The 26767-nt window shown below is 40.4% G+C and overlaps 1 protein-coding gene across 10 annotated transcripts in view; it reads right to left on the reverse strand.

Annotated features, from left to right (window-relative positions):
- Positions 1-14658: 14658 nt before the first annotated feature.
- The window catches only part of NCOA7 (nuclear receptor coactivator 7), a 159304-nt gene continuing 147195 nt past the window's right edge, over positions 14659-26767 (reverse strand). For 5 of the 10 annotated variants that reach the window (XM_032339624.1, XM_032339625.1, XM_032339623.1 and 2 more), the window contains 5 exons: positions 25022-25147; positions 23512-23664; positions 17652-17747; positions 17142-17215; positions 16639-16774 (listed from right to left, as the gene is read on the reverse strand). In XM_032339624.1, the coding sequence (XP_032195515.1) occupies positions 16639-16774; positions 17142-17215; positions 17652-17747; positions 23512-23664; positions 25022-25147 (585 nt within the window). Of the gene's footprint in view, positions 16775-17141; positions 17216-17651; positions 17748-23511; positions 23665-24234; positions 24422-25021; positions 25148-26451; positions 26630-26767 lie in introns of those variants that run through there. The other 5 variants (XM_032339627.1, XM_032339622.1, XM_032339629.1 and 2 more) reach the window with 3 other exon arrangements.

A 26767-nucleotide genomic window follows, 5' to 3' on the forward strand; every position in this document is an offset into this window, starting at 1 on the left:
AACCCGTACGTAACCATCGCGCCCAAAAGAAAAAGTCTCAGTTAACTTGGTATTGGAGGTGGACTCTGATTTGACCCAGCTTTTCATTTTATAATACTTGGTATTTGCTGAACACCTAAAGTGTGCCATGTATTTTCTCAACCAAACAAGATTGGTTTTACAATCCTCATTACAGAGATGAAGAAACAAACTAAGAAAAAGGTTTGTCTAACTCCAGAACCCACCAGCCTTTTTAAACACAGACTCTTTTTTCTTTTTTTAAGAGATTTTATTTATTGAGAGAGAGACAGTGAGAGCATGAGCGAGAAGGTCAGAGAGAGAAGCAGACTCCCCATGGAGCTGGGAGCCCGATGAGGGACTCAATTCCGGGACTCCAGGATCATGACCCAAGCCCAAGGCAGTCGTCCATCCAACTGAGCCACCCAGCTGTCCCAGAACTCTTTTTTTAACACTTAAAAATTTCTTAAACTAGCTCATTATAGTATCCTTGTTATTTGTTGACTTAGAAAATACCTAACAACAAAGTCTTATTGTTAATTCAGTCTTGTTTTTGAATGATTTCTATTGTATTAATTGAAAGCATTTATGTATTTTTTTAAAGATTTTATTTATTTATTTGACAGAGATCACAAGTAGGCAGAGAGGCAGGCAGAGAGAGAGAGGAGGAAGCAGGCTCCCCGCTGAGCAGAGAGCCCCATGTTCACCTTCCAAACCACTCCTCAACTGCTCTCTACTTCATGACATTTTTTTTAATTAACCAAACTGAAATAAGTACTTTCTCTTGTGAATTCACAGAGTAGTTTTTCAGTACTTCTCTTGTAAAACTTAATGCTTTGTATTCTATACTGTTTATGTGCATATATTTCTTACTAGAAATCATATTCCTTGATAAAGAATGGATGTCTTTGAACCTACTGTAGTGCCTCATACAGTGCTTTGCATGTAGGTAGATCCTCAACAGCTGTCTGATGAATAAAAGAATCATTAGGAATAAGGCTGCTGCATGCATGGGACTGTTCAGATCACACACTGTAGAAGAACACTATAAATAAGAATATGCTAATTTACATTGTAGATAAACATTACCATACATAAAGTCACAGGCAGGCCTAAGAATTCTGGAGCAGTGAAGAGCTAACTCCTACAAGAACCCACAATCAGTATGTGTAACCACATGCACACACTCTAGAGACCATTCATTCACCTACATATTGGTGCACATTTGCACAAGCTGTACCTGTCCTGACTACATTCCTAGTGACACCTGTGATTGGTCCCTCACTTGTCTGGCACTTTCAAAGACTTGCTTCCCATTCACCAACTTTGAATTTGATATCGTTGTCTATCATGGAAGTGGGAGAAGCAACACAAACTGTTTAAAACTTGTCTGAAGTAGTGGTGTGGGATCAAACAAAAGCCCGGGCAGTTGTGTGGCACACACAGGCACACACAGGCAGAACTGTTACCTATTGGTCCTCTGGTTAGCTCCTCTGGGAAACCGTCATTTGGGTCTTGTGACACAAACTACATTTTACTTGCAAAATGGAATATTTTCTGATTTCGCCAGGGTACCATATGGGCCAGTAGCAGCCCTGCTCCAGGCGTGCTCTGGAGTCAGACAATTCTACACCTTACCATCTGTGAAGATTTGAGCTAAAGTGTTTATCTTTCTGTGTCAAGGCTGTTTCTTCATCCATAAAATGAGGATAATAACAATGCTTACTGCACATATTATTTTGAGAACTGAAGCCTGGCAACCTGGCACAAAACTCTAGACAAATGTTAACAGTTATTTCCAATAGGTAGTGATGGCATGTAAAACAATGTAAGGGATCAGATGTTTTCCTTTAATTTAAATTCAGAAGCTTCAGTGCTCCAATCGAACACAGACTGAGTGAGGGTTTGTAAAGCCATTTCCTCTTCTCCTTCCTCCCCTCCCTTCCCCACTCATCTCTCGCCCTGACATACAGAAAGATACACATATTTGGTAAGATTCTTTTCTTCAGCTCTCTTGGTAATCTCGCATAGTTTGTGGCTTTGAGCACATATATGCCAATGACTCCCAAATTTAAATCTCTAGGATAGACCTCTTCCCTGAACTCCAAGCTGCCAATTCTACATGTATCTACCAGATATTATGACTGAAACTAGGCTATGGGGAGAGCTCTTTTTCCCCTCCCAAAACCTTCTACCATCTTACTTGAGGGAAAATTCTGTTCTGCCATCTACTGAGGACAGAAATTTTGAGATCATATTTGATGCTTCCCCTTAACTCTTCATATCCAATCCATCAGGAAATTTAAAGTACATCCAGAATCTGATCTCATCACCACTGTCAGCCTTGACTGAGCTACCATCACCTCTCATGTGAATTATTCAGTAACCTAACTAGTCTTCCTCCTTCAGCTTCTTCCCTGTCCCTTTCCCATGTAGTCTTAACACAGCAGCCAGAATGATCCTTTAAAAATATAAATCAGATCACATCTCTCCTCTGTTCAACATCCTCCAGTGGTTCTGTGTCTTACTGAGAGTAAAAGCCAAAGGACTTCGCTATTAGGACCCATAAGTCTTGACACTGTATACCACCTACCCACCTCCTTCCATTCTGACATCAGCGACCGCCACTTCCATGGCTTACTCTGCTCCAGCCACACCAAACTCCTTGTTGCTTATGCCAGCCAGGCTTGTGCCCACATCTGGGCCTCTACACTGGTTGTCCCTCTGCCTAGAATACACTTTCTATTACTAGCCATGCAGATTTCTCCTCTCACCTTTACATCTTTGCTTAAATGTTTCTTCCCCAGAGGAGTCAATTCTGACCACCTTGTCAACCTACCCCCTCATTCTCACCCCTAGCTCTCCCTTTCCCTTGTTTTTATTGCACCTATTATCTTCTAGATGCTTATGTTTAAATATTTAATGTTACGTGGTAATATTATTATATATGTGTTTAAATATCACATCATTAATGTATTGTGGTTCTTTATTATTGTCTCTTTCATTCTCATTGAATGTAATCTCGGGAATTTTTATCATTTTTGTCAGTTTTTAGTTCCTCAAAGTATCCCCAGTGTCTACATGTGGAGTATGAGATACCAAGGGTAATCAAGGACAACTCAGAGGTTCTTAGTCTGAAAACTGGAAGGTTGAAGTCCATGATTACTAAAATGGAGAACTCTGGAAGAGCAGGCTTGGGAGCAGGGAAGACCAGGCATTCAGTTCTGGGTATACTAACTTGAGATGCTAGCTCAGTCTCTTTAGACTAAGTCTGTTGCAGTAAGCAACTCCAAAAATTTCATGCCTTAAAACAAAGGTTTATTTTTTATTGACACATGTGTCTGTTGCATGTTGGCTCTGGCTGTGCGGACCTCATCCCGTGACCCAAGGTGAGGGAGCAGGTATGGTCATGGTGTCAGAACAGAGGGAAGACAGAGTCAGTGGAGCCTCATGATGGCCCTGATGGCTTCTCAGAACTAGCACAAGTCACTTCTGCTCCTATGTCTTGATCACAGCAAGTCACACGGCCAACTCTGACATCAGCAGACCAGGGTTAAATATCTAGGACTGGAAAAGGCAAAAACTTTGGAACAATAATACAGTGCACTGCAGAAACCTATTTGACATTGAAGTGGCAATATCATTAGGTGACTAGATACATGAGCCTTAAATTCAAGAGAGAAGTCCAGGCTACATGTATGAATTTTAGAATCTTTAGCATGTAGTGTTTACATTCCTGAAGTTAAAAAATATCACCAAAGGAGTAAGTATAAGCAAAGAGAAAATTTCAAAGGACTGAGCTAGGGAAACGAGGCTTTTAGAAAGCTTAGAGATGTGAGGACAGGCCAAACATGCCTGAGAGAAAGTGGCCCCAGGAGAAAGTGATGTGCTGGACGGAAAGCAAGTTGGTCTTGGAGGAGGAGGAGGGAACAACGAGCTCTGTCAGAGCCTGCTGATGGGATGCCAAGAGGACCGGGAATTGAGTGGAGCTTTTTGGTAAAGTGGAGAGAAGCAGTTTTACTGCTGTGTTGGAGAAGAATCCTTATTCTAGTGGGTTTGAGAAAGAAGGGTAGTAAGTGAAATAAAGGGAGCAAGTATGAACAGTCCAGAGTATTCTCAGGAAAAAGAAAGTACTGAAAGAATGCCAGAGACTACAGTTACATATAGAGATCAGAGAGGCAGAGATGCTGGAATGTCTGAGCACAGGAGCAGAGTGGCTATTGCCAACTCAAAGTCAATACACATCATTTAAGGTCATCCACTCGGGTGTCTCCGTTCTTTGCAGTCTGAGGAAGTGACAGTAACTCACCCTCCTTTCTCCACCAATTAACTCTACTTTTATCACATGTTTTATCAGAGGGAGGGGGGCCCGGGAGAGGGAGAGCCTGGGGCCCAACTCAAGGCTTGATCTCACAACCCTGAAATCGTGACCTGAGTCAAAATCCAGAGTTGGACTCAACAAACTGAGCCACCCAGGCACCCGTATCTGTACATTTTAAATTCTTTTTCCTTGTACATCTTTTCTGAACTCCTCGTGTTGGATGGAGTGCCCCAGGGCTTACTCCTTGCTCTTCTTCTCAATCTATATTCACTTCCTTGATTTTATCCAGTCTCAAAGCTTAAAATATCTGTACACCATGACTCCCACATTTCTAGCTTTATTATTTTTTTTAAGATTTTACTTATTCATTTGACAGAACATAAGCAGGGAGAACAGCAGACAGAGGCAGAGGGAGAAGCAGGTTCCCCACTGAGCAAGGAGCCTTATGTGGGGCTTGATCCCAGGATCCTGGGATCATGATCTGAGCTGAAGGCAGATGCCTAATGACTGAGCCACCCAGATGCCCCCGTTTCTAAAGTTATTCATACTTTTCTCCAAGTCAGAATCCAACTGCATATTGGATATTTCCACTCAGGTGTTTAGTAGCTTGAACTGCTGCTCTCCCCAATACAAACCTCTTACTCACAGACTTCTGACCTTGGCTGATGGCATTCTAATCCTTCCAGCTCTAGATTCTGTGACTTCACTGCTCAGAACCTCCATTCCCATTGGCAGAGTGATTAAGAAACTTGCCCTCTGCCATCCCATTAGTCAGTGACAGAGCTGAGACCCCCAACCCTAGCAGCCTGTTGGGAAACTGTGCTCCTCACCACGGTCCTTTGACACTCACGTCTGTTCAGTAGCTTACACAATGTTATGTCTAGTGTGAGTCCACATTTGTTATATATACATAAGGATTTGTAAGAAGATGCTGAAGAAGATTTGTAAGAAGATGCTGAAGAATATATTTGCACTGTGATCTCTGGATGGATAAATGATGGCTTGATGTTTTTCCTTAATTTTGTTGGTGTATATTTTACATCTTCAACAATGAAAATATATTACTTTTGTCAAAAGAAAAGCATCCTCACATATTTTTTTAAAATTCAGGATTCCAGATGAACTTCATTTCCTTTAATCATTCTGTGTTTCACAACATCTCATTCCATAAATTTTGAGATGTTCAACCCCGAGGTCAGAAGATATAGGACATTTTCAGCAAATTTCTTGGTATTTCTGGCAGAGATGGGCTATAGAACTGCTACATCTATGTGTCTGATACAGTGTAGTGTTTCTTTTCATTTTTCACTGAAATATGGAAATTGTATTGAGGGATATCTCTTAATCTCATAAAGTATCATCTCCACAGTAGGCACCCTTTTCCACATCCTAAATAGAAATTTCCTAAACATAAATACAAAGACCTTTCATGACTTCTACTTTGTAAATGGAAGTAACTTTTTGTTATTTCACCAGTCTCAAAAATGTTGGATTTTTCTGAAGGTAAAAGACAAGCATGAACATATTTCTCCTTTCTTAAAAACAACAGTATAAAAGGAAATACAGGCTAAAATGACTATTGCCTGGTACTAAATATTGCATGTGTACTGGCCTCCACCTGTTAGAATGAGTGAAATGTTTAGGCAAAGGAAGGGGGAGGGAAGAGAGCTTGTATGTGGGAAAGGAGAGAAATTTCTAGCTTCTGACTATGAAGCTGTCTTACTTAAAACACTCTTTGAATATATATTTGCAAGTGGCCCAGAGTCCCAACTTGTGGCTATTTGAGCTTTGCTAAAAGACTTTAAGGAAAGTTCCAAACTGTTGTTCTGAAGTGGAAACTGTGTAAATCATTTGTAATGGAAAGAATGACAAAAGAGAAAAAAAGTCTCGCATAATGACTTTTACTTCCAGCTATTTTCCTGATGAATTATTTTATGTACAGAATATAATACAGACATTTCTGTTTTTTTTTTCCATAATGTTTTCCTGAAAGCCATGTCTTCAAATTGTTAAGAGTAATTCTTACTTTTATCAGGAAAAAGGCAACACTTGGACTTTGTATTTCTGGTAAAGAATTCAGTATAAACACAGTTTGATATAATTAACATCATAACAGTACTAACTTACCTTCATCTGGCATTTTTTTTTTTTTTTTTTAAGATTTTATTTATTTGAGAGAAAGAGAGAGAGCAGAACAAGAGAGAGCATGAGTGGGGAGGAGGAGAGGGAGAAGCAGAAGCAGGCTTCCTGCTCAGATGTAGGGATCCATCCTACATGGTCCCTGGATCATGGGACCATGACCTGAGCAGAAGGCAGACGCCTAACTGACTGAGCCACCCAGGCACCCCAGTCTGAAGACACTTTCTTAAACCTACCATTTACACCCCATTTTCAAAGACACATTCTTAAACCAACATTAATTTGATTCTCTGACAACTCAGGAAGATATTCCTGTGCCTGTTTTAGAAATGGATAACATGGGACTCAGAAGAGGAATCAACCTACTCAGGATCATATAATTGGTGGTTGATAGAGGGGGGCATCCTGCAGCCCTTTTAGTAGCATCAGAGGCACATTCTGTCCCCCCAAATCCACAGAAGACAGCAGCTGTGTAAATCAGTACACCCCCTCCATCTTGAACTTAATTTTAAGTCAAATTCAGACCTGCATTTCTTTAGAACTTCAAGGTGAAAAAAAAAAAAACTCATCTATACCATTCATTCTTGTTCTTATTAGTTACCCTCAAACTCTTTATTCATACACAAATTACCTATGCTTCTTTTCCCCCCAGCTTCTTTCCACTACCAGCCTCTTTGAAAATTTCCACTGAACAAACCACAGTTTCACTGTAAGCATTCTGTATCCTCAGTGTCCTCAGAGAACCATACCTTCTCTTTCTTGCCTTAAATGAAATCTGGCATTCCCCCCAAAGACATAACTTCCCTTGAGCCTTGACAAAAAAATTGCTTTTCTCCCTGCCTTTCAACATGCTGAGAGAGATTTGAAAGGAGTGTTGGTATTCTTCTAGCCTCTAACTGCCAGTTCGAGGTGATTCCATGCCTATCTGTATGCAACTCCTGCACACTCTGCCGCCTTTTGAGTCTCATGCCGTAGCATGAAGCATAGTCATCATTGTCCACCAACTCTAGGTCACTTGCCTGGATTCATAGAAAGCTTTAGCACCTGGGCCACAAATGGTGCCAAACTCCCACTGTAATCTCAACCTGCACGTCCATGACTCAGCTCTTCCAGCACCTGGATTCCATTCCTCCTTAACACAGCTGGCAAAACCCTAACTTTACATTTACCCAGATGCTCTTAAAACCTAGAAACTCTAGGTGACTTTAGTAACTCTTCACACTTCTGGAAACACTGTCCCAGCAACTTTGAGATTCTCCTGACTTCTCAGTAATTTCTGTTCTTGACCTTTCTTCAATTCCTTCAGTTGCCCTCCCATCTTCAACTTCTATCCCTGCCCAGAATAGACCCCAAAGGGCCATCAGTACCCTGAATAGCTTCTGGGCACCCACCATGCTCTCCCTCCATCTTTGCTATACTCCCAGCCAAGTCCTGTGGTTATCTGAATGGTTAAAGGCTGAATGTGCTAGGGAAGCCTTTTCTACCATTTGAAGTCTTTTTCTGTCATTTAGTAATTCTATCCGGGACAAGTCATTAATCTTTCAAGGTTTCCATTTCCTCAGTTGAGACATAGTCATAGTAGTATCTGTCTCCTGACCATCATAAATTATCATGAAGATTAATTGAGATAATATATGTAAAGTGCTTAGAATAGTACCTGACTCATAAGCACTCAATAAATATTTACTATTGTTATAATCAAACTGCTTGTTGATGTTTTTAAAAAAAAAATCACAGGGGTGCCTGGGTGGCTTAGTTGGTTTAAGTGTCTGCCTTTGGCTCAGGTATAATCCCAGGGTCCTGGGATTGAGCCCCATGTTGGTCTCCCTGCTCAGAGAGAGCCTGCTTCTCTCCCTCTGCCTGCCGCTCACCATTTGTGCCCTCCCATGTCAAATAAATAAATACAATCTTCTTTAAAAATCACAAAACCAAATTAATTAGTGCCAACATACGCCCAGATCTGCCAAGTAAATCACAATCTAACAAACATTCCTCCTTTTTCACCCCTTCCCTAGATATTCCCTGTTGCAAGGAGACTTTTGAGAAAATACCCATATAGGACCTGGGAGCCTCAGATTTCATCATATTAATTATTTGTCCTCCTCATCAGAAGTAGATAGGATTAGCATGCTGACTTATGTCTGTTATTTGTAAGGCAGGAATGGCAAAGATTTCAGGTGACCACTTCCCAGAAGACAGACTAGAAGAAACAGGCATTAAACAGATATCTCACAAGAGAGAAAACATGAATGAGCAAGAAACATATTAAAGGATGCTCATCCTCATTAGTAGTCAGGGAAACATAAATTAGAACTACAAAGAAATAAATTTGCACACTATTGAAAATGGCAGAAATGAAGAAAGTTAATATAAGATGTTGAACAAGGTATTCTTAGGATGGGCATATAAATGATAGAGTTGCTTTGTGAAACATTGTGGGGTATGTTGTCAAGCCAAATAGTCACATGCTGGAGGGGCCAATAGTTCCATCCAGTGAGTGTTTTGTTGCCAAAACAAAATAAAAAGCACATCCACTGACAGGAGAATGGATAAATAGTAGTATAGTGATACATTCACCAGAGGAATTTTTTTTTTTTAAGATTGATTTACTTGAGAGAGAGAGAGAATGAGCGAGCAGAGCATGCACACAGAGGAGAGCAGAGGGAGGGGCAGAGAGAAAGAGAGAGAATCTCAAGCAGACCCCCCACTAAGTGTGGAGCCTGAGGTAAGGCTCAATCTCACAACCCTGAGATCATGACTTGAGCCTAAATTAAGAATCCGGATGTTTGGGGTACCTGGGTGGCTCAGTCTGTTAAGTGGCTGCCTTTGGCTCGATCCTGGGATCGAGCCCGACATCAGGCTGTCCACTGAGCAGGGAGCCTGCTTCTCCCTCTGCCTGCCACTCTGCCTACTTGTGATCTTTATCTCTCTGTTGAATAAATAATAAAAATCTAAAAAAAAAAAAAAAAGAATCTTGAGGTTTAACTGACTGAGCCATCCAGGCACCCCTCCCCAGAAGAATATTAAACACACACAATAAAATATAGCTGCAGTAACAACCTGAACAAATCTTAGAAACAATATTGAAGGGTAAAGAAAAAACAAGTAAACATATCTATTATAATGACACTTTACTTATATTAATCAATTTCATTCTCATAACATCACTTTGAGGAAGGTACTATTGCTCACATTTTACAGATGAGGAAACTGAGTCACAGAGGAAACAGTTACAGAGAAGTGACTTACTAATAAGTGGAGGTTGCAGGATCTAGCTAACATTTACTACATGCTTACATAGTATTGGGCACTGTATTAACTTGCCTAGATTATCTGTTTTATGAAAGATGCTCTTAAAAAATGTCCTTGTTTTGTTTTTTTGTTTTGTTTTGTTTTTGTTTTGCGTGGGGAGCTGTTGCTGATAAATCTCCCTAAACCAATGCACTAAGTTAGACTGAAGAATCTGGCTTATCATTTGGCTTTGCACTCTTCTCTCAACCCCTTTACCTAAGTGCAAACTCAAGGGATAGTTTGCTCTTCATTTCAATGGTCTTCTGTACCATTTTCTAGGTTTCACTTTTAGAAGAGTGATGTAACTCCTAGGCAATGTCCTAAATCACTGAAGCCCTGGAACTTCCCTTCAGTCTACATTTTTCAGAATGCCAATAACTGAGAGATCTGAAAATGAAGGCATTCTTTCTCCAAGGTCGGCTACACATGCCACCACCACCACCACATCCCCGAAATCTCTTCTCCAGTCTTCTTTCATTTATTCCCCTAAGACTTGAGCAGCCAGAGGAAGAACTTGAGCAGCTGGAGGATCATTCCTTTCTGCACCACAACCTTAAGAATCATGCTTGCAAGTTTGTGGCTGCGTATACAAAGAATGCTTACAAATCCATAAGGTGATTTGTATGGACGTGGATGGAACTGGAGGGTATAACGGTAAGTGAAATAAGCCAATCAGGGAAATGCAAGTATCACATGGTTTCACTAACGTAAGGAATAGTGCAGAGGACAGTAAGTGTGTGTGTGTGTGTGGGGGGGAACTGAATGGGAAGAAATCAGAGAGGGAGACAAACCATATGAGACTCTTGACTCTGGGAAACAAACTGAGGGTTGCAAAAAGGGAGGTGGGGGGGGATGGGGTAATTGGTTGAGGGGCATTAAAGAGGGCACATAATATGATGAGCACTGGGTGATATACCGAACTAATGAATCATTGAACATTATATCAAAAACTAATTATGTACTATAAAAAATCAGTAAGATGATGAAAATAGAAAAAAATACGAAGGACTTGGATAGAACATTCAGGAAGAAAGACACAAAAATAGCCAATCTATGGGAAGTTTTCAACATCATTGATGCTTAAAAATGAAAATGAAAAAAAGATACCCTTTTAGCAAAGATTAAAAAGAGATGGCCATAATCTCTAACTAGTGTTGGTCAGGATATGAGGGAACTGGCATACTCATACACAGTTGGTGTAACCAAGTTAGTATAACTTCTATACAGGAATAATTAGTATCCTTTTAAATAGAATGTATGTAACTCTGACTCACTGCTAAAAATTATCTCAAAAATATATCATTCATAAATGCACCAAGTTCTATATACAGGGATGTTACTCAAAACTTTTTAATAGCCAAAAGTAGTTCTATTAATGAAGAACCATTTAACAATGATAGACCCATGCAATGAAGAATGAGATAAATCTAAATATACTGTTATAAAATGTTGTCCGGGGGCGCCTGGGTGGCTCAGTGGGTTAAAGCCTCTGCCTTCGGCTCAGGTCATGATCCCAGGGTCCTGGGATCGAGCCCCATATCGGGCTCTGTGCTCTACAGGGAGCCTGCTTCCTCCTCTCTCTCTCTCTTTGCCTGCCTCTCTGCCTACATGTGATCTCTGTCTGTCAAATAAATAAATAAAATCTTTTAAAAAAATGTTGTCCACAGTATATTAAGTTAAAAAGACAACTAAAGAATGGTATATACAGGGGCGCCTGGGTGGCTCAGTGGGTTAAGCCGCTGCCTTCGGCTCGGGCCCTGATCTCAGGGTCCTGGGATCGAGTCCCGCATCGGGCTCTCTGCTCGGCAGGGAGCCTGCTTCCCTCTCTCTCTCTCTCTACCTGCCTCTCCACCTACTTGTGATCTCTCTCTGTCAAATAAATAAATAAATAAAATCTTTAAAAAAAAAAAGAATGGTATATACAGTATGCGTCTATTCATATTAAGAATTTATAAATAAGTATATGTGTATAGAAATGCTCTAGAAGGAAACCCAGGGAAGTTTGATGGTTGTTATCTGAGAATATAGGGAGGAAAATGTTTGCCTTTTACTGAATTGCTGAACATGCTGAATTACTGAATTACTGAAAACGTTACCATCAACATGTATTATTTTTGTAATTAAGAAAGGAAACAAATCCTTAGTAAAAATATCTAAAGAGGAAATGGGAACTATTGCAGCGTGTCTGAAAATAGTTTTTATAACTAAATGAGTTGCTGTCTTAGAAAATGAAGTTTCCTTTGCAACTCTCACATTATTAGTTTTCTCCATTTGAAGGGGAGGAATTCCTTTCTTGTTTAGTAGTGCTTACTTTATGCTCAGCCAGCACTCCTGTAAGTGCTCTAATCATCATACAATCCTGGGTGGTCACTATTCTTATTCTCACTTAGTAGATAAGGAAAGTGAAGCACATGGAAGTTACATTACTTAACCAAGTTCACATAGTAAGCTCTAAAGCAAAGATTCAAACCCAGAATGTTCACGCCTTGGGCACTATGCCAGCTGCCTTTTGAAATGTTTAGAAGCTCTGAGTTCTACCTGGGTGATCTGATGATATGACCCATGCTACATGCCCCCAACTCTTCTTCGTGGACTCCGGGTCAAACCTATCCACTTTTCTGACCCTTTGGAGAACCTAATAGTGAAAGAAGATGCTGCAAGAGAACACGACAAGGCCTTGCTGAGTATGAAGTAATAATGGGGCCTTTTAACAACTCCCAAGGTTGACACAACACCTCAACACAGCATGTCTTTGAAGAAAGATTCTTACTGTTAACTCGAGTCTTGAAAGATGAAAAAGCTGATCTCAGTCAGCTGTTAGGTAAAAATATCATTGACCCATCAGCTCACGAGTGAGATGAAATCAAGAAGGATTGTTGTAGGGATTAAAAGCTGAATTGACCGGCTGAATTCCAGTGTTTCCAGAGTATGTCAAGGTAAGGAGAGTTTTTTTTTTTTTTTTAGCTGTGGAGACTGAGAAAACATGCCTTATCATCCAAGTATATTGAACATGCGTGTGTTTCTTGTTGGTGTTTCCTGTTTAATATTTCCCTCAAGGGTTAGGTTAAGAAGCTAAATCAGTTACTTTTTGTAACCCTAGAGGTGAAGTGGTTGATCAAATGATGGGCCCTTGTTGATGTGTACATAGGACACTAAGATTACCCGGGGGCCTTCAGCGCTTTTTGATCATCCTTCATTCTAACAGGTTGATATTGAAAACTTTGTCCATATGCAAGCAGGTTCTCTCAGTGTGCGTGTAGCTAGTGGGCATCCCAGTTGACAACCTTAGTAAAGAAGATTGGTCACCAAGTATAACTATTTGGGGCACTCTTGGTGGTTCATTATTCTTTGGTGATTCAGAATCTGGATATAGAGTTCTGTGTAAGCAATAAATTGTTTTTCCTTCCTGTGGTTCACTATGCATTTTGGACGGATGTCTGATGAGGGATGTGGCATCCTACGGGGCTACCACGAGCAGCAGAATGTCCAGGGCAGGAACAAAACACATGCTAATGGCCAAGGCAGAAAATCCTAATTTGAACCAAGGCCTGGGAGAGGTTTTCCTTATCTTTGGTTAGCAATGGAGATCAATAATCCTGTAGAGATTCAACTTTTCAGCTTGGAAAGATTCAGACAACTCAGTCCTCTGGTCACTTACCTAGAACAGTTAGACACACACTGTTACTTTAGGGGGTGCCACGTTGTGTGGATAATGGCAGAGATAAATAAAAGGACTCAGAACTCAACGTTCTCTTCTGGTGGAGGAATCGTAGTCTGAGTTTACAGCCGATGGAAGAACGATTTGGCTGTGCCAAATCTTGATCTAGAGCTGGGCTGTTCACGGTGGCAGGGGCTGGCTGCATTTGGCTACATTTAAATGAAAATTAAAATTTCAGGTCGGCAGTCACTCAAGTCACATTTCAAGTGTTCAACACTAGTATGGTAGCTAACAGCTAGTATAAGGGATAGTGAAAAAGTCATGGAAATTTCCATCATCATAGAATGTTCTATGGAGCAGCACTGACCTAGAAAAATAAACAATAGGTCCCCAAAGAGCTTCTATCAAGAAACACCATTTTGGTGGTTTGACTGACCACACCAAGGAGGCCCTATCTACTTTTTATTCTGAATCACTAGATTTGAAATAGGCAAGCAGTGAATCGGAGTGAATTTTAGTTTTTGGAGTGAATTGGAAAGCCTAATTTTCTCAGTAACGACACTTCTGTTAGGGGATCACTGTGGATAACAGTCACAGGCAAGGAGGTAGGAGCAGAGGATGTGATGCTCTGAGGTTAGGGTCTCCTCCTTTTACTAGTCTTGTTTCACATGCCTTTAGAAGTTTATAAGTAATTAAAGAAAAGAACATCAAATGAAGGGCAGTAATCCTCCTCATGCTCATCAGGATGTCCCTGGTGACTTTTAATATGGGGATATATCCAAATCATTTTCAACAGAGTCTAGTGAGCCATTAGGTTGCCCCCTCCCACTCTAGTGTTTTAATGTAGACTCATAAACTGAGGAATTGAGAAGCAGTGAAGACTGAGGTCTTCGTCTTTAGGGCTAGAAGACAGGATGCCTGGAATCAGAAAAACTAATGAGAGGGTAAGATCCTTCCTGGATACTAGGAAGTAGATCAAAAGAGATGTTAAAAAGAGGGGGTCTCTATTCAAAGAACATCTAGAAGGATTAAGAACAGAGAAACTGGCTCAAGAGCTAACAGGAGTTTTAATGAACTGATTAGAGAACAAGAGGGAGGCTAATGGGAACAAAAAGGGGCTTTCCAAGGCAGCAATAAAAACATGAGCACTGGACCTTGTTTAATTTTGGATATTTCATCATCCTCTCACACATGGAGAACCTCTAGCATCCAATAAATACCTGTTGAATTAATCCTCGGGAAAGAAATCACACTGGATGCATAAATTCCTTTATTGAAAATACTGGGCTAGCACTGCATTACATATACTCAATATCCATAAATGAAGGGCCACACATTTCTGATTGGACAATACTGTTTTAAATAGAGAACACAGCATCTGGATATGCTCTCACAAGTATAGTATCATGGACTAAACTAGGTAGGAGTGAACTATATGCAAAATGACCATTTTGTTCGTTAATAGCCTATGGTTGCAAATGGCATAAATGCTAAACTTGATCATCATGAGACATTCCTGATATCTCACACCAACACATCATTTAACAAGCAGATTAAGGTTAAACTGTCAATATGTGGTTAATCCAGAGTTCTCAACAGGAGAACTTGGGTGAAAGCACACCCAGATAACATATTTAAGATTTAACAGAATTCATTTAAAGTTGCATGGAATGTGAGTAGGGTGAATGAGCTGCTGATCTGACAGGAGGCCACTTGGTAATTTGTTCTCTTTCATAAATATCCAAACATAAGAGAATAATTTAAAGGAAATTTTCTGCCAGCTTAAGGCTAACATTCTATAAAGATGGTTTTATTTTTTTTAAATGCAGATATATAAATGCTACTTGTTTTTAATTTTTCCTTTCAGAGATCACTGGGGATATAATTTATGACAGACTACTTCTCAGCTTTGGCTATTATTTGAAAACTTTTTCTATTAGCAGTCTTTGGCTTTCATAAAAGTTTGGCAATCGATAATATTGTTTAATTTTTAACAAGGTTTTTAAAATAATTTTTAACAAAGAGTATTTTATGATATGAAAATGGGTTGTTAAAAAATAGGGTTTTTTAAATTCCAATTTTGGTATGAATGTACTTCTTTGCATTGCTTTTTCTCAAATGAGTCTAGAAACCAAGACAATTGGGCTAATTTGACATTTTTCATTTGATATAAAATATGCAGAAATTAAAACATTCAGTTTCTTTTAAAACAGAGGCATATTCATTAATTTAAGAAGCTGGGGGAAATTATGCACAACACACTACGAAAATAAAGTTTTTGTTATCAATACACATGATCTCGTAGGAAACAAAACATTTTCTTTTCAAAAGCAAGGATTGTTCTAAGTCTAGATTCAGAAAGGTACCCATTTCTGTAAATACCAACTTATGACTGTGAGAAATGGCTGCTGCTGCTGCTGCTTCTTCACACAATTATGATCAGAGTAAGTAAAAATGTACCTTTTTAATGACTAAATGGAAGGCTGGCCTATAATAGTCAAATCAATATAAACATTGGTAATGAGTTTTTAAATTTCAGAATTATGCATATACATATGCTGCTTAAGACCTATCACCCTAAACAATCAGGGCAAAAAAAAAAAATTCAATATAAAACTATATAAATCAAATGGGTTTGTTGCCAAAACATAGCACAAAATGTATACATTTCTTTATTCCAAGATTTGCACATTAAAAGAAAAAACCGCCAACACATTTCGACAATATACTAGAAATAATAAATAAGACAATTTTTAAAAAAAATCATATATTCCCTTTAAGTGCCAAGCACTTTCAATTTTTCTAAATGAGACTAATCTTTTCCATGGCAAACAATAGTAGGCTGTACATTTTGGTAATGAAAATTATGTTGATAAATACACAAGGCATGTATGTATTTCCACAGTATCTTTTTTTTTCACAGTTACCAAAAATAAAAATTGCATTCAACTCATACATCTATAAATATTCTGATTCCTCGCTGTATGGATGTGAAGGAAATGGGAGTACAAAGTCTTTCAACAATCCGGACTTCAACTCTTTCTTCGTTGTTTGCCTTCCACATGTCCCTTTGAGAATCCCTCTGCGGTGTGGCCGTGCTCTGAGACGATGACGGAAAGAAAGCAGTATGGACGCGGCCGTGAGGGCCAGGGCCTGTCTTCCAGCCAGCTTCAGGAGGGCTGATGGAACCCGATCTTTATCATGTGGTATTTTAAGGCAGTCTGAGTGAGTTTCACTCGAATGTCCATACCTCAAGGTCCTGAACTATGAAGTCTTCCTTTTTGGAAAGGATATCATTATTGAAAGTGCTGCAAGAGTTGCTCCGTCCATGGTATAAGTCAGCATCTAGCCATAAACCAAACCGTCCGCTGAAATAATCACAAATACCAAAAGGTGAAAACACTTCAGTCTCACGTGACACACTTTCTGCCCTCCCTCCCCCCACCTTGTTTCCTTTATGCTACCAACAGACAAAACCCTAAACTGCTTGGAAAACAATACGTTTCCTTTATTACATTTAAATGACCCATCTTTCCTAAAAGACAAATGATAACAGTCCCTCATTGAGACACATAAATAAATCATTTTATCTTTGACTCTGAGGTTCATGCATTGGGCCACTGTCCTAATGAAGCAGATGGCCTAACTGAAATCACCTGACACAAGGTATTGGTTACCCCGGTTAAAACAAACTCTCACAGGTCAGGCAGTGAATAACAACAACAAAAACCTTACCCTCCACCACCAAGTTCCAAAGAGCTGATGTCTCCATTGATAAAGTATGAGTTTTCTCCACTCCACTTAAAGACCTTAGGATACAAACACAAGACAGAGAATCGACATTTCAATCTGGAGAATCAGGGAAGAGGGAATTATTGGGGTAGTACGTCTGTGTGGAAGGAAACTAGCCCTTGACTGAGGAAGCTCCAGATTGCCAGATCTTCAAAGGAGTTGTAAAGTAGGAAAGACCTCTTCAAGCACATGTTGGCTCTGATCTGCTATCATCCCTCCCTAGATCCCAGAACACGTAAAAGAGCAGTTTGCAAGGCCCAGGGAGGGACCCTCAAAGCAGTCTGTGTGCTATAGCCATGAAGAACAGATCCAGCCTTGCCTGCGTCCAGATAAGGTAGTGTGACAGCTGCTGCTCCAGTGCCGTCCCCCAACTCCAACCCCCACCATGATCCTGACAACGTAACAGTGGGTATTTCTGTTATAATACAGTGGGTATTCCTCCCATTTAGGTACCTTGAAATTGGGGCTAAATGTGTACAGAAACGTTTCGCCTGTGCCATAATAGTGGTCACTGAACTTGAAAGGATGAGTTGCATATGCTCCAAAAATCTGTCAAAAGAAAACAGAAACATCTTTTTTCAAACCAAACCTCCCAAAGAATGGCTTTCTGAAATACTCCAACACAATCCTGTTCTGAGTTATCATTAAACCTCTTTCAGCAAAGACCATTACTAAATTAGAGCTCTTAAATTAAAAAGACAACCAACAAACAAATAAAATATCCTTATTCCTAATTGGAACTCAAGTGGCTCAGAGAATGTATTCGTCAAAGGCCAGCAATTGTTCCAATTTTAAAACATTTCTGAAGATCCCTATGGGGTCAGATTTCCTCTTGTGAACACAGATGACATACTGGGAACATTAAACAGTAAGATGCACCTTGCACACAGAAGTGAGTGGTTGAAAGAACAAAATCATGTGTCCTGTGTGTTTTATAAGTGCTTTCATGGCCAGTCATTTCGCCAGAGAAAATACATTTTTCTTTCAATTTATAAAAATGAGTTGGCAATATGCTTATTAAGATTGTGTCCTTGGGGCGCCTGGGTGGCTCAGTGGGTTAAGCCTCTGCCTTCAGCTCAGGTCATGATTTCAGGGTCCTGGGATCAAGCCCCGCATTGGGCTCTCTGCTCGGTGGGGAGCCTGCTATCCTCTCTCTCTCTCTCTCTCTCTCTCTCTGCCTGCCTCTCTGCCTACTTGTGATCTCTGTCAAATAAATAAATAAAATCTTAAAAAAAAAAAGGATTGTGTCCTAACATGACTGATCTAACATCTCTTGGGTTAAGATGGCTTTTAAGAAAAAATAAAAATGCCATAAGACTATGGACTTTCAGGATGATTTAGATGTATTTGAACCAATAATTTTTCTTTTTTTTTTTTGTTTTTTTTCCTCACTGTCCTTGTTTCCGGTCTTCCTGCTCAGATCCTGACCAGTGCTTGCAAAGGGTAAGAGCTGGCAAAAGTGAACATATATATTTTGAAAACATCCCTAAGTGATTCCCATATACCTCCTACTTCAGAAACCCACTGGAGAAACACTGCCTTAAATGGAGGTTATCTGAAACATGTCGTAACTTTTGAAAATTATTTTAGTTTTTTAAAAGATTTATTTATTTAACAGACAGAGGTCACAAGTAGGCAGAGAGGCAGGCAGAGAGAGAGGGGGAAGCAGGCTCCATGCCGAGCAGAGAGCCCTATTCAAGGCTCGATCCCAAGACCCTGGGATCATGACCTGAGCCAAAGGCAGAGGCTTAACACACTGGGCCACCCAGGCGCCCCTTTTGAAAATTATTTTAATTGGATTATCACCATGGTAGAATCTCTCTCTTCTTCACCAGTTACACTTAGTTCCTGGCAACTTGAAATACTAAAAATTAGGTAGGGGCAAAGTTTCTAAACTCTTTCTAACTAAGTTCTTCATACTTCCTGCTACTAAACCCTTCTCTACAGCTGCTAAGAACAAATAAAAACAAAACACTAACATAAACATCAAAAATCCATTTTCCTTCTCCTGGTGATCTTTCAGTAAAAGAACTAAAATACAACTGAGACAGGCATCTACTTTTAAAAGCATGTGCTTAAAACAGGACAGAAGGGCAATGGCCATAGGCAGACGGAAGTGGGTCCTTTCCTGGAATGAAAAGGAAAAGCTACCTTACTTTCACCCTCTCATGATTCTAAATATATTCTTTCTTAGCTAAAAAACCTTCTTAGCAATCGTGGAAATCTATTTAAGGATTAGGGACTGGATGATACTAAGGAATTACTGTTAATTTTCTTAGGTACACAGCATTGTGGTTATGTAAGAAAATGTCCACTTTCTCCTCTATTCATTTATCTTGAAAGAAATTTTATGGTATGTATATAATGATATTGTTGAGTCTATACCATTAAAAATTTAATATATTAACAAAAAGAGAACAAAGGAATCCATGGAGGAAAAAAAAGTTGAGACAGCCAGAAGTGGTAAAACCAAACCAAAACAAAAAGGTTCATATAACAAAACCTACAAATGTGTATTTGCTCTCCTGTCCTCTCTCAGCTTCTTTAGTGGAAAACCATTACATGAAGTAGTAATCTTTTTATTTTTTAAAATTTATTTATTTGAATTCAATTTAATTAACATATAGCATATTCTTAGCTTCAGAGGTAGAATTTAATGATTCATCAGTTGCCTTTAATACTCAGTGTTCATTCCATCAAGTGCCCTCCTTAATGCACAATTTATCATTGGGTTTTTAATATATATCAATGTAATATGTATAACAAAATTACCATAAAAATGGGAAAATGTAATTGAGCAATATCAAAGTAACATTTCAGTACCTTATCTGGAATTAAGTTAGTATAAATCAGACTCCATCCATTGCCTGATGATTGCTCTATTTTCCACAGTGCCTTGTGGTATAAGTCACTCCACAGTCTAATCTGACTAAAATTGGGCCCTCCCTGCAGGGGTAGTTTCTTTGGCCAGTTTATGAAGTTTCTCCTAACTCTAGGAAGGCCCTCCTTAGCGATCTCTGTTCCTGGTTCTCTCTGCTCAACTAGATGCTCCTCAGTTTAGCTTGTTGTCTTTATGCAGTTACCAGCCTCCTCTTAATTGTTTACCCCCAAACTGTCATCATTTTCTAGGGTTCTCTTTGGCTTGAACTTGTCCATACTCTTCTAAATAAAGTCCGTTCCTTTGGGGACAGCTTCAGAGCTCTATGTCCTTTTTTGTTTTTGTTTTTGTTTTAAAGATATGCCGTGGACAGGGGCTAGGCCAGGGCAAGTTCAGCCACTGTGTCTGACAGGCCAGGGGGTGTGGTAGACAAGTACAGGCTCAGGGAGCCTGTGCAAGGGGTCTGGTGGGAGCCACAGTGGACAAGTAGATGAGTGCAGGGCTGGGGAAAGTCTGTATGCTACGTCTGGAGAGGTTGTGGTGGATGAGCACAGAGCTGGGGCCAGCCTGAGGGCCGGGTATGGCGGGGCAGAGGCCAAGCTGGGTGAACAGACGGCTGGCCCGGTGGGTTGGAGCCACAGGGGAACGTGGAGTGAGCTGGTGGTACTAGCAAGGGAAATTGAGTGCACTAAAAATGGCACCCATCAGCACCAGGTCTGCAGTAAAAAAAACAAAAACCAGACCCCTGCTCTCAGCTATACTCTCTGAAACTAGTCAACTAGTCAACAAATCTCCCTCACGTGCAGCCCAGGTGCTTCTCAAGCTATTGCCTCTGTGTTGAGACTCAGAGCAAGTGAGTCTGTGTGTGAGCCCTTCAACAATGCAATTTTCCCTTTCCTACAGCCCTCTTGCTCTCCCAAAAATCAGCCTCGTTTTCAAAATTAGCCTTTGTTTTCAAAGACCGTTGTTCTGGGAGCTTGCCTTTCTGGTACAGGTCCCATGTGCTGGCATGCCTAATGTGGGACTTGACCCCTCACTTCTCAGAGAGGAGCTGCATGTTTTGTGATCTCTCTCCCTCTTGTGGGTCACTATGAGGATGGGGCGGAGTCCTGTCAAGACTGCTTTTCTGCCCCTCCTACCCATCTTGATGTGGCTTTTTTTCTTTGGTCCCCACCCTCCCCCACTCCCAGCCCCGTCCTATGTTATACAACATCTGTTCTGTTAGTCTGCAGGTCTTTTCAGAGAGAACTGTTGTACAGTTGTAACCTTGGTGTGTTCATGGGAGGAGGTTAGCAGAGCTCTAAGTCTTACAATCTGCCTCTTCTCCTAGAGCGGGGAGCCAAGGGCTGGATAGTGGCTGCTTCCCTCAGAGGAACACTTTTATTTTATGAGGAGGGTGGCAGGCAGGGGAAGTAGCTCTTGGTCATAGAACTTCTGCTCTAAGAGCTTCGGCAAGGGCTTTTGATATTCCTTCATTCTACCATGCCTAAGGTAGAGCATATCCCCTACAAACAGAGGTTGGGTAGAAGAAAATAATACTCCACCTCCAAGCCATACTTACCGGGAATTTAGCCTCTGAAACATAGGTCTTGGGTAGGGGGTAAGAAGTGCTTGGGACCTACTCCTTGAGCATATATCACAGCAGTTTTTTAGAGACTTGAAGTGACTATTGTTTTTATAGTTTCTACCAATTATGGTTGTTTCTCTGACTATTGATTCTGCAGAGCTCCCTTTGGTGCTGTTCTACATACATAATACTTTTAAATTAGAATTTTACATAATTTGTTCCCAGATAAATTTACAGGTGTTATTCTACCCTGTTCTCAAACACAGCAAAGCCACATTCTTGCCTTGGGGGGTCACTGGGTGCAGGTGAAATTGTGCTGCATTTCTGCTCTGTGCTGCCAACACATTCCCCAACAAACTTGGTATCTTTTGGTAAATTAGTAGAACTAATCTGTACTTATGATGAGGGTTTGTATGTGATAAAACCATCCAACCATAGCTCATATAAAACAACTCTAACATTTCACTAAATCCCTATGTAATTCCATTCTAAGCCTTTGTTGTTATTATTTTACAAATTTTTAACCTGACCATACCCACTTGGATAATGTTTAAATAAAGTGTCATCAATAAAGAAGTAATAACAACAATGATAATAGGCAAACTACTCCTCACAATTCTTTATCTATAATAACACAGCAATAAAGTCACAGGAAAGATCAGAGTTGAGAAAGACAGTGCCTCCAGTAACCCCATCTCTCTGCTAATTTCTCCCAAGACAAATTATGATCGCAAATATCAACTTCCCTAAAATGCCCACAATCGTATAGCTTCAGAGCAAGCAATGCTTCATAGTGCCCCAAATACAACAGGCACTCATACATTTTCTCAACATATGAATAAATGAAAAGCTGTTGAACAAAACCTGCTTCAATGCCAGAAAGAGAAAAGAATGACATCTACATCTTAAAAATGTAAAGAAATTTCTTCTTGCTATAGCAGAGACCAAACTAAAATGACTAAATCTTGAAAGATGTCTTCCTTTTGTGGAGCAAAAACCTGAGTGGACAGTATATGAAAGAAAACCGCCCAGATTCTACTCACACCCATGCTGACAGAATACTAGTGCGGGTGCATGGGGCTAATATCTAGAATTCACCACTGCCTCCAAGACCAAGAGAAAGGGCGAGAAGCAATGGTACAGAATATCCCTTGTAACAGTTGGGTCCTTCATGTGCAAAACACTTCAGCCCTGACTTGCTCTCCATCTGGGCAACCACGCAGGCAAGGTTTGTGGGCACTAGTTCAGCTACCTGTAAAGAGTTCTGGTATGGCACTGGAACTTTTTTCTGCACTATCTGCCAATCCAGACTTGACTTTTGTCCAGCTTTTCCAGCTTTAGGTTGTAGAATATCATTATTGCTTCCTACTACATGGCGAGCACAGGAAAAAAGAATTCCTTTATGTAATTGTATTTGGAAATACACTCCATTTTTTTCTAAAGATACATTTGGAAGTATACTGGGGTGAGATGACATAATAATTGGGATTTACTTTAAAATAATTCAGCAAGGGACGCCTGGGTGGCTCAGTGAGTTAAGCCTCTGCATTCAGCTCAGGTCATGACCTTGGGGTCCTGGGATCGAGTCCTGCATCAGGCTCCCTGCTCAGTGGGGAGCCTGCCTCCCCCCCTTTTCTTGCTCTCTCTCTCTGCCTACTTGTGACCTCTGTGTGTCAAATAAGTAAATAAAATCTTAAAAAAAAATACTTCAGCAGAAAAACCAACAAAGACCTATGAAGTGTATGTGGCAAAGTCCTGCTAGCTATGAACTCTGGATGATGGCAAGTTCTTACACTGGCCTCTCTACTATTGTGTAAGTTTGAACATCGTCATCACAAAATGTTTTCTGTGAGATGAACAAGCTTCACCTGATTATCCATATCTTTGATGACCAACAGGACAGGACTGTCTAGGGATGCCGACTTCCGATAGAGAGTTTTCAAACTGGTCCCATGCTCTAATGTGCTGTATGCGAGTCTCCACGGATACCCCTGTACCCGTGCTGGAAGGCGTCGGGCCAGCTGCAAATCCAAAGACGGAGATGTAAATATACAATCTATCCACAAATCTAATAAGCTTGTACCACTAAGCAAGTACCTGAGGCTCAAGCTCAAAATCACCCTTACTCACATGTTGCTCCTTTTTAATCTGACAAATATTTGTAACTATACCCCAGGAGAGAGAAGGGAAAAATCTCTTCCTTGATGGTGCTACCTTGGCAGGAATGCCAGCCAGAGCATACAGTCCTTCTTAGGGACTTGAATGAGGGGTCACCAGGCAACTATACATCTGGAGATACAGCACCTAGCCTGATAGGAATTAGATACCTGCTTTCCCTTTTACACTTCAACCTGACCTTCACCAAACAGTTCATGGTTCTCCATTTGTTCTTTCTAAATGCTCATAAGCTCAGAGCTGCTACTGACAACTCACTGCAGCTTCCCACGGAAGTGAGAGCAAAGAACACAGGTGTTTTGTGCTAGTAGTCAAATGTAGTCTGTATTCACCTTGCTGTATCTTTCACTTACGTTAACATTTAGCTTAAACTTGGCTCCCATAAATACCAATAATGCATCTCTCTTCAAAAATACCAACAAAGGAGGCTATGAAGTACTGAAGTCTTCAGAATGCTTAACATCAGTTGTAATATCAGCATGAACCCCATTTCTGTAGCTGCTTGGTCAAATCTCTTGGCTTTCCTGAGCCTTCACAGATTCATTTGCAAATTGAGGGAGTTGAACTTGATTCTTTAAGGTCTCTGAAATTCAGGTTTCTAAGCTAACAGGAGAAATGCAAGAGATTCCTTACTACAGTTCAAATACAGCACATTACAGTATTTCATAAAACTAAAGTTACAGGTTTTCAGAAAATATAAAGTGAACAAAGGAAATCACAGAAAAAAGGAAAATTACTCTTAGTGGTTGGTAGTTTCCATACAGCTAGTAAAGTGTATTTGCTATATAACCTTTATTGATCCCTGTAAGTTAAAACTATTGGAACTCTGTAGTAATCACCAGGATAAATCTGAATCCTTTTTTAAGTGTTAGGGATATGCATTAGTACTACAGTAGGATAATTTAAAAATTGGTATTGAAGACAAGAATGGGTTTTCATTCGGACTTAGAAGATGGATACAGTTTCTGGCCAAGTCCCCAAACTCCTGAAGAGGTGACAGGGAGAGCTAATGTAACCTCTCAGATGCTGGTATTGGTTAGGCTGCTGGTGTTCTTCCAGTAGAACTTGGCTCTTCCCCCTCCCCCACCCACCGTGAGAAGAGCAAGTGCAGGCAGGGATGGGAAATGCTTTAAGGCCTAGGAACATCGCCACCCCCCCCCCCCCCGCCCCACCCCGGGTCCTGAGTCCCCTGGGAGAGCCCACCTGCTCGATGTGCATGTTCTCCAGGAGTGCGCTGTGGGGCTGCAGGACCGGCAGAGCGGCCTCCTCATCATCCTCATAGTAACCGCAAGTGCTCTTCCTGCGCTTGGCCTCCTCAACGGTGATGATCTGAAAGGCAGAGAAACCCCCAGACCTGATATAGCTGCTTTTCCTTCGCCTGCTAAAAATGACCTCAGGCACACAAGTGCTTGTAACAGGTGGAGTTTTAGCAGTAGGACATAAACTGAACCGGGACTTTTGGAAAAGGGCTAATTTCAGCTATAATTTCTGAGCAAATGCAGAATTTAACACAGTGTAGCGGAGACACTAAGTGCGTACAAATTCAAGTCACAGGTTTTTCCACTTTTACTACCACTGCTGAGTGCTCATGGAGTGTGAATTATTATGCCTGATTCCACAGGTGACCTACACCCCTGAAAAGCCCTAAATTACTCTCTTTTAGCCTACATCTGAGTTTGAATTGTTAAGGAGCTAATAGCAATCATTCTGTAATCTTTTATAGATAGGGAAATTGGGAGATAAGGATAGTTTTTTAAAATCAAGACTCCCTGTGCTCGCTTCGGCAGCACATATACTAAAATCAAGACTCCTGTTTTCTCTCAAGGCTATGGCACAAAGCCACAAACCCTGATAGAAATAACAAATGGTAACATCCACCAGAAGCAACAATACAAAGAAACACAAAGCTTTAGGCTAAGTTACAATTAGGTTACATTTCTTTATGTACAATTCAGAAACTATCAAAATAATCTTTCCTTCAAAACTGAGAAACTTGATTTTGTACACATTTATTATTTCATTGTAACTATGCTTATGAATGAACAAAGTCAATTTCAACTTAAAAATCTATTCTTTGTCCCCCTTAACATCTGGAGAAGTCACTAAATGATATAGTGACTAATTCATCAAAATACCTGGGTACTAGCGTCAGTGGACTTTTGCATTATAGAGAAAAGGCATTTATGTACATCTAAACAAAGTTGCTAGGTAACACGCCACTCAATTTGCAATATGTACAGTGACAGATATAAAGTACCTGCCACCCAGATTTACAGGTAAGGAAATTAACTAATATATTTTATTATCTTCTCATGGGGCTTTACCTAAAACCCTGTCAAAGAGTCACAGTCACAGGATTTTAAGTATATTAAATAAAGCACATATTTTTATAGTGAACTCTACATTTAACAGAGGTACAAACAGGGCTGAATGAAAAAACTAAAATGTGGATTTTTTACTCCAAGGAGGAGGGACAAGCCACATCATATCCATCTCCCAAAACAAATAAAATACCTGCTTCGGTTGAAATGTCAGCACATCCTTTCTAATTAGGAGGCATTTGGAAACATACCCAGTGGCGGATTTTGGAGGAATCACCAGCGCCTCATTAGCTCTCAAGGACTCCCACATACCTTCACAAAAGGCTCTTGGTCAGGTCTGGCACAATAGAAAATCTGAACGTCCAAGGGCAACCTTCGGATTCTCATCCTGAGTGGGGGAGAACCGTCTGCTTGCTAATGAGATAGAAGCAGCGTTTTCCTGGCTGCCCTACCACTGTTGCTGCCGGCCACGAGGAGCTACAATGGTTTGTGCTGCATCTAGCTTCCTGCATAATTGAGTTTCTGTTTCCCTCAGGAGAGGGTTCAGCATTTCTGCAGGAACACACCCAAATTAGGATTTAGAGCAAACACACACTTCCTGTCAGGCATAGCTGAGAGGCAGTAAAAT

The sequence above is a fragment of the Mustela erminea genome, chromosome 4 (assembly GCF_009829155.1).
Source record: "Mustela erminea isolate mMusErm1 chromosome 4, mMusErm1.Pri, whole genome shotgun sequence".
Taxonomy (NCBI): domain Eukaryota; kingdom Metazoa; phylum Chordata; class Mammalia; order Carnivora; family Mustelidae; genus Mustela; species Mustela erminea.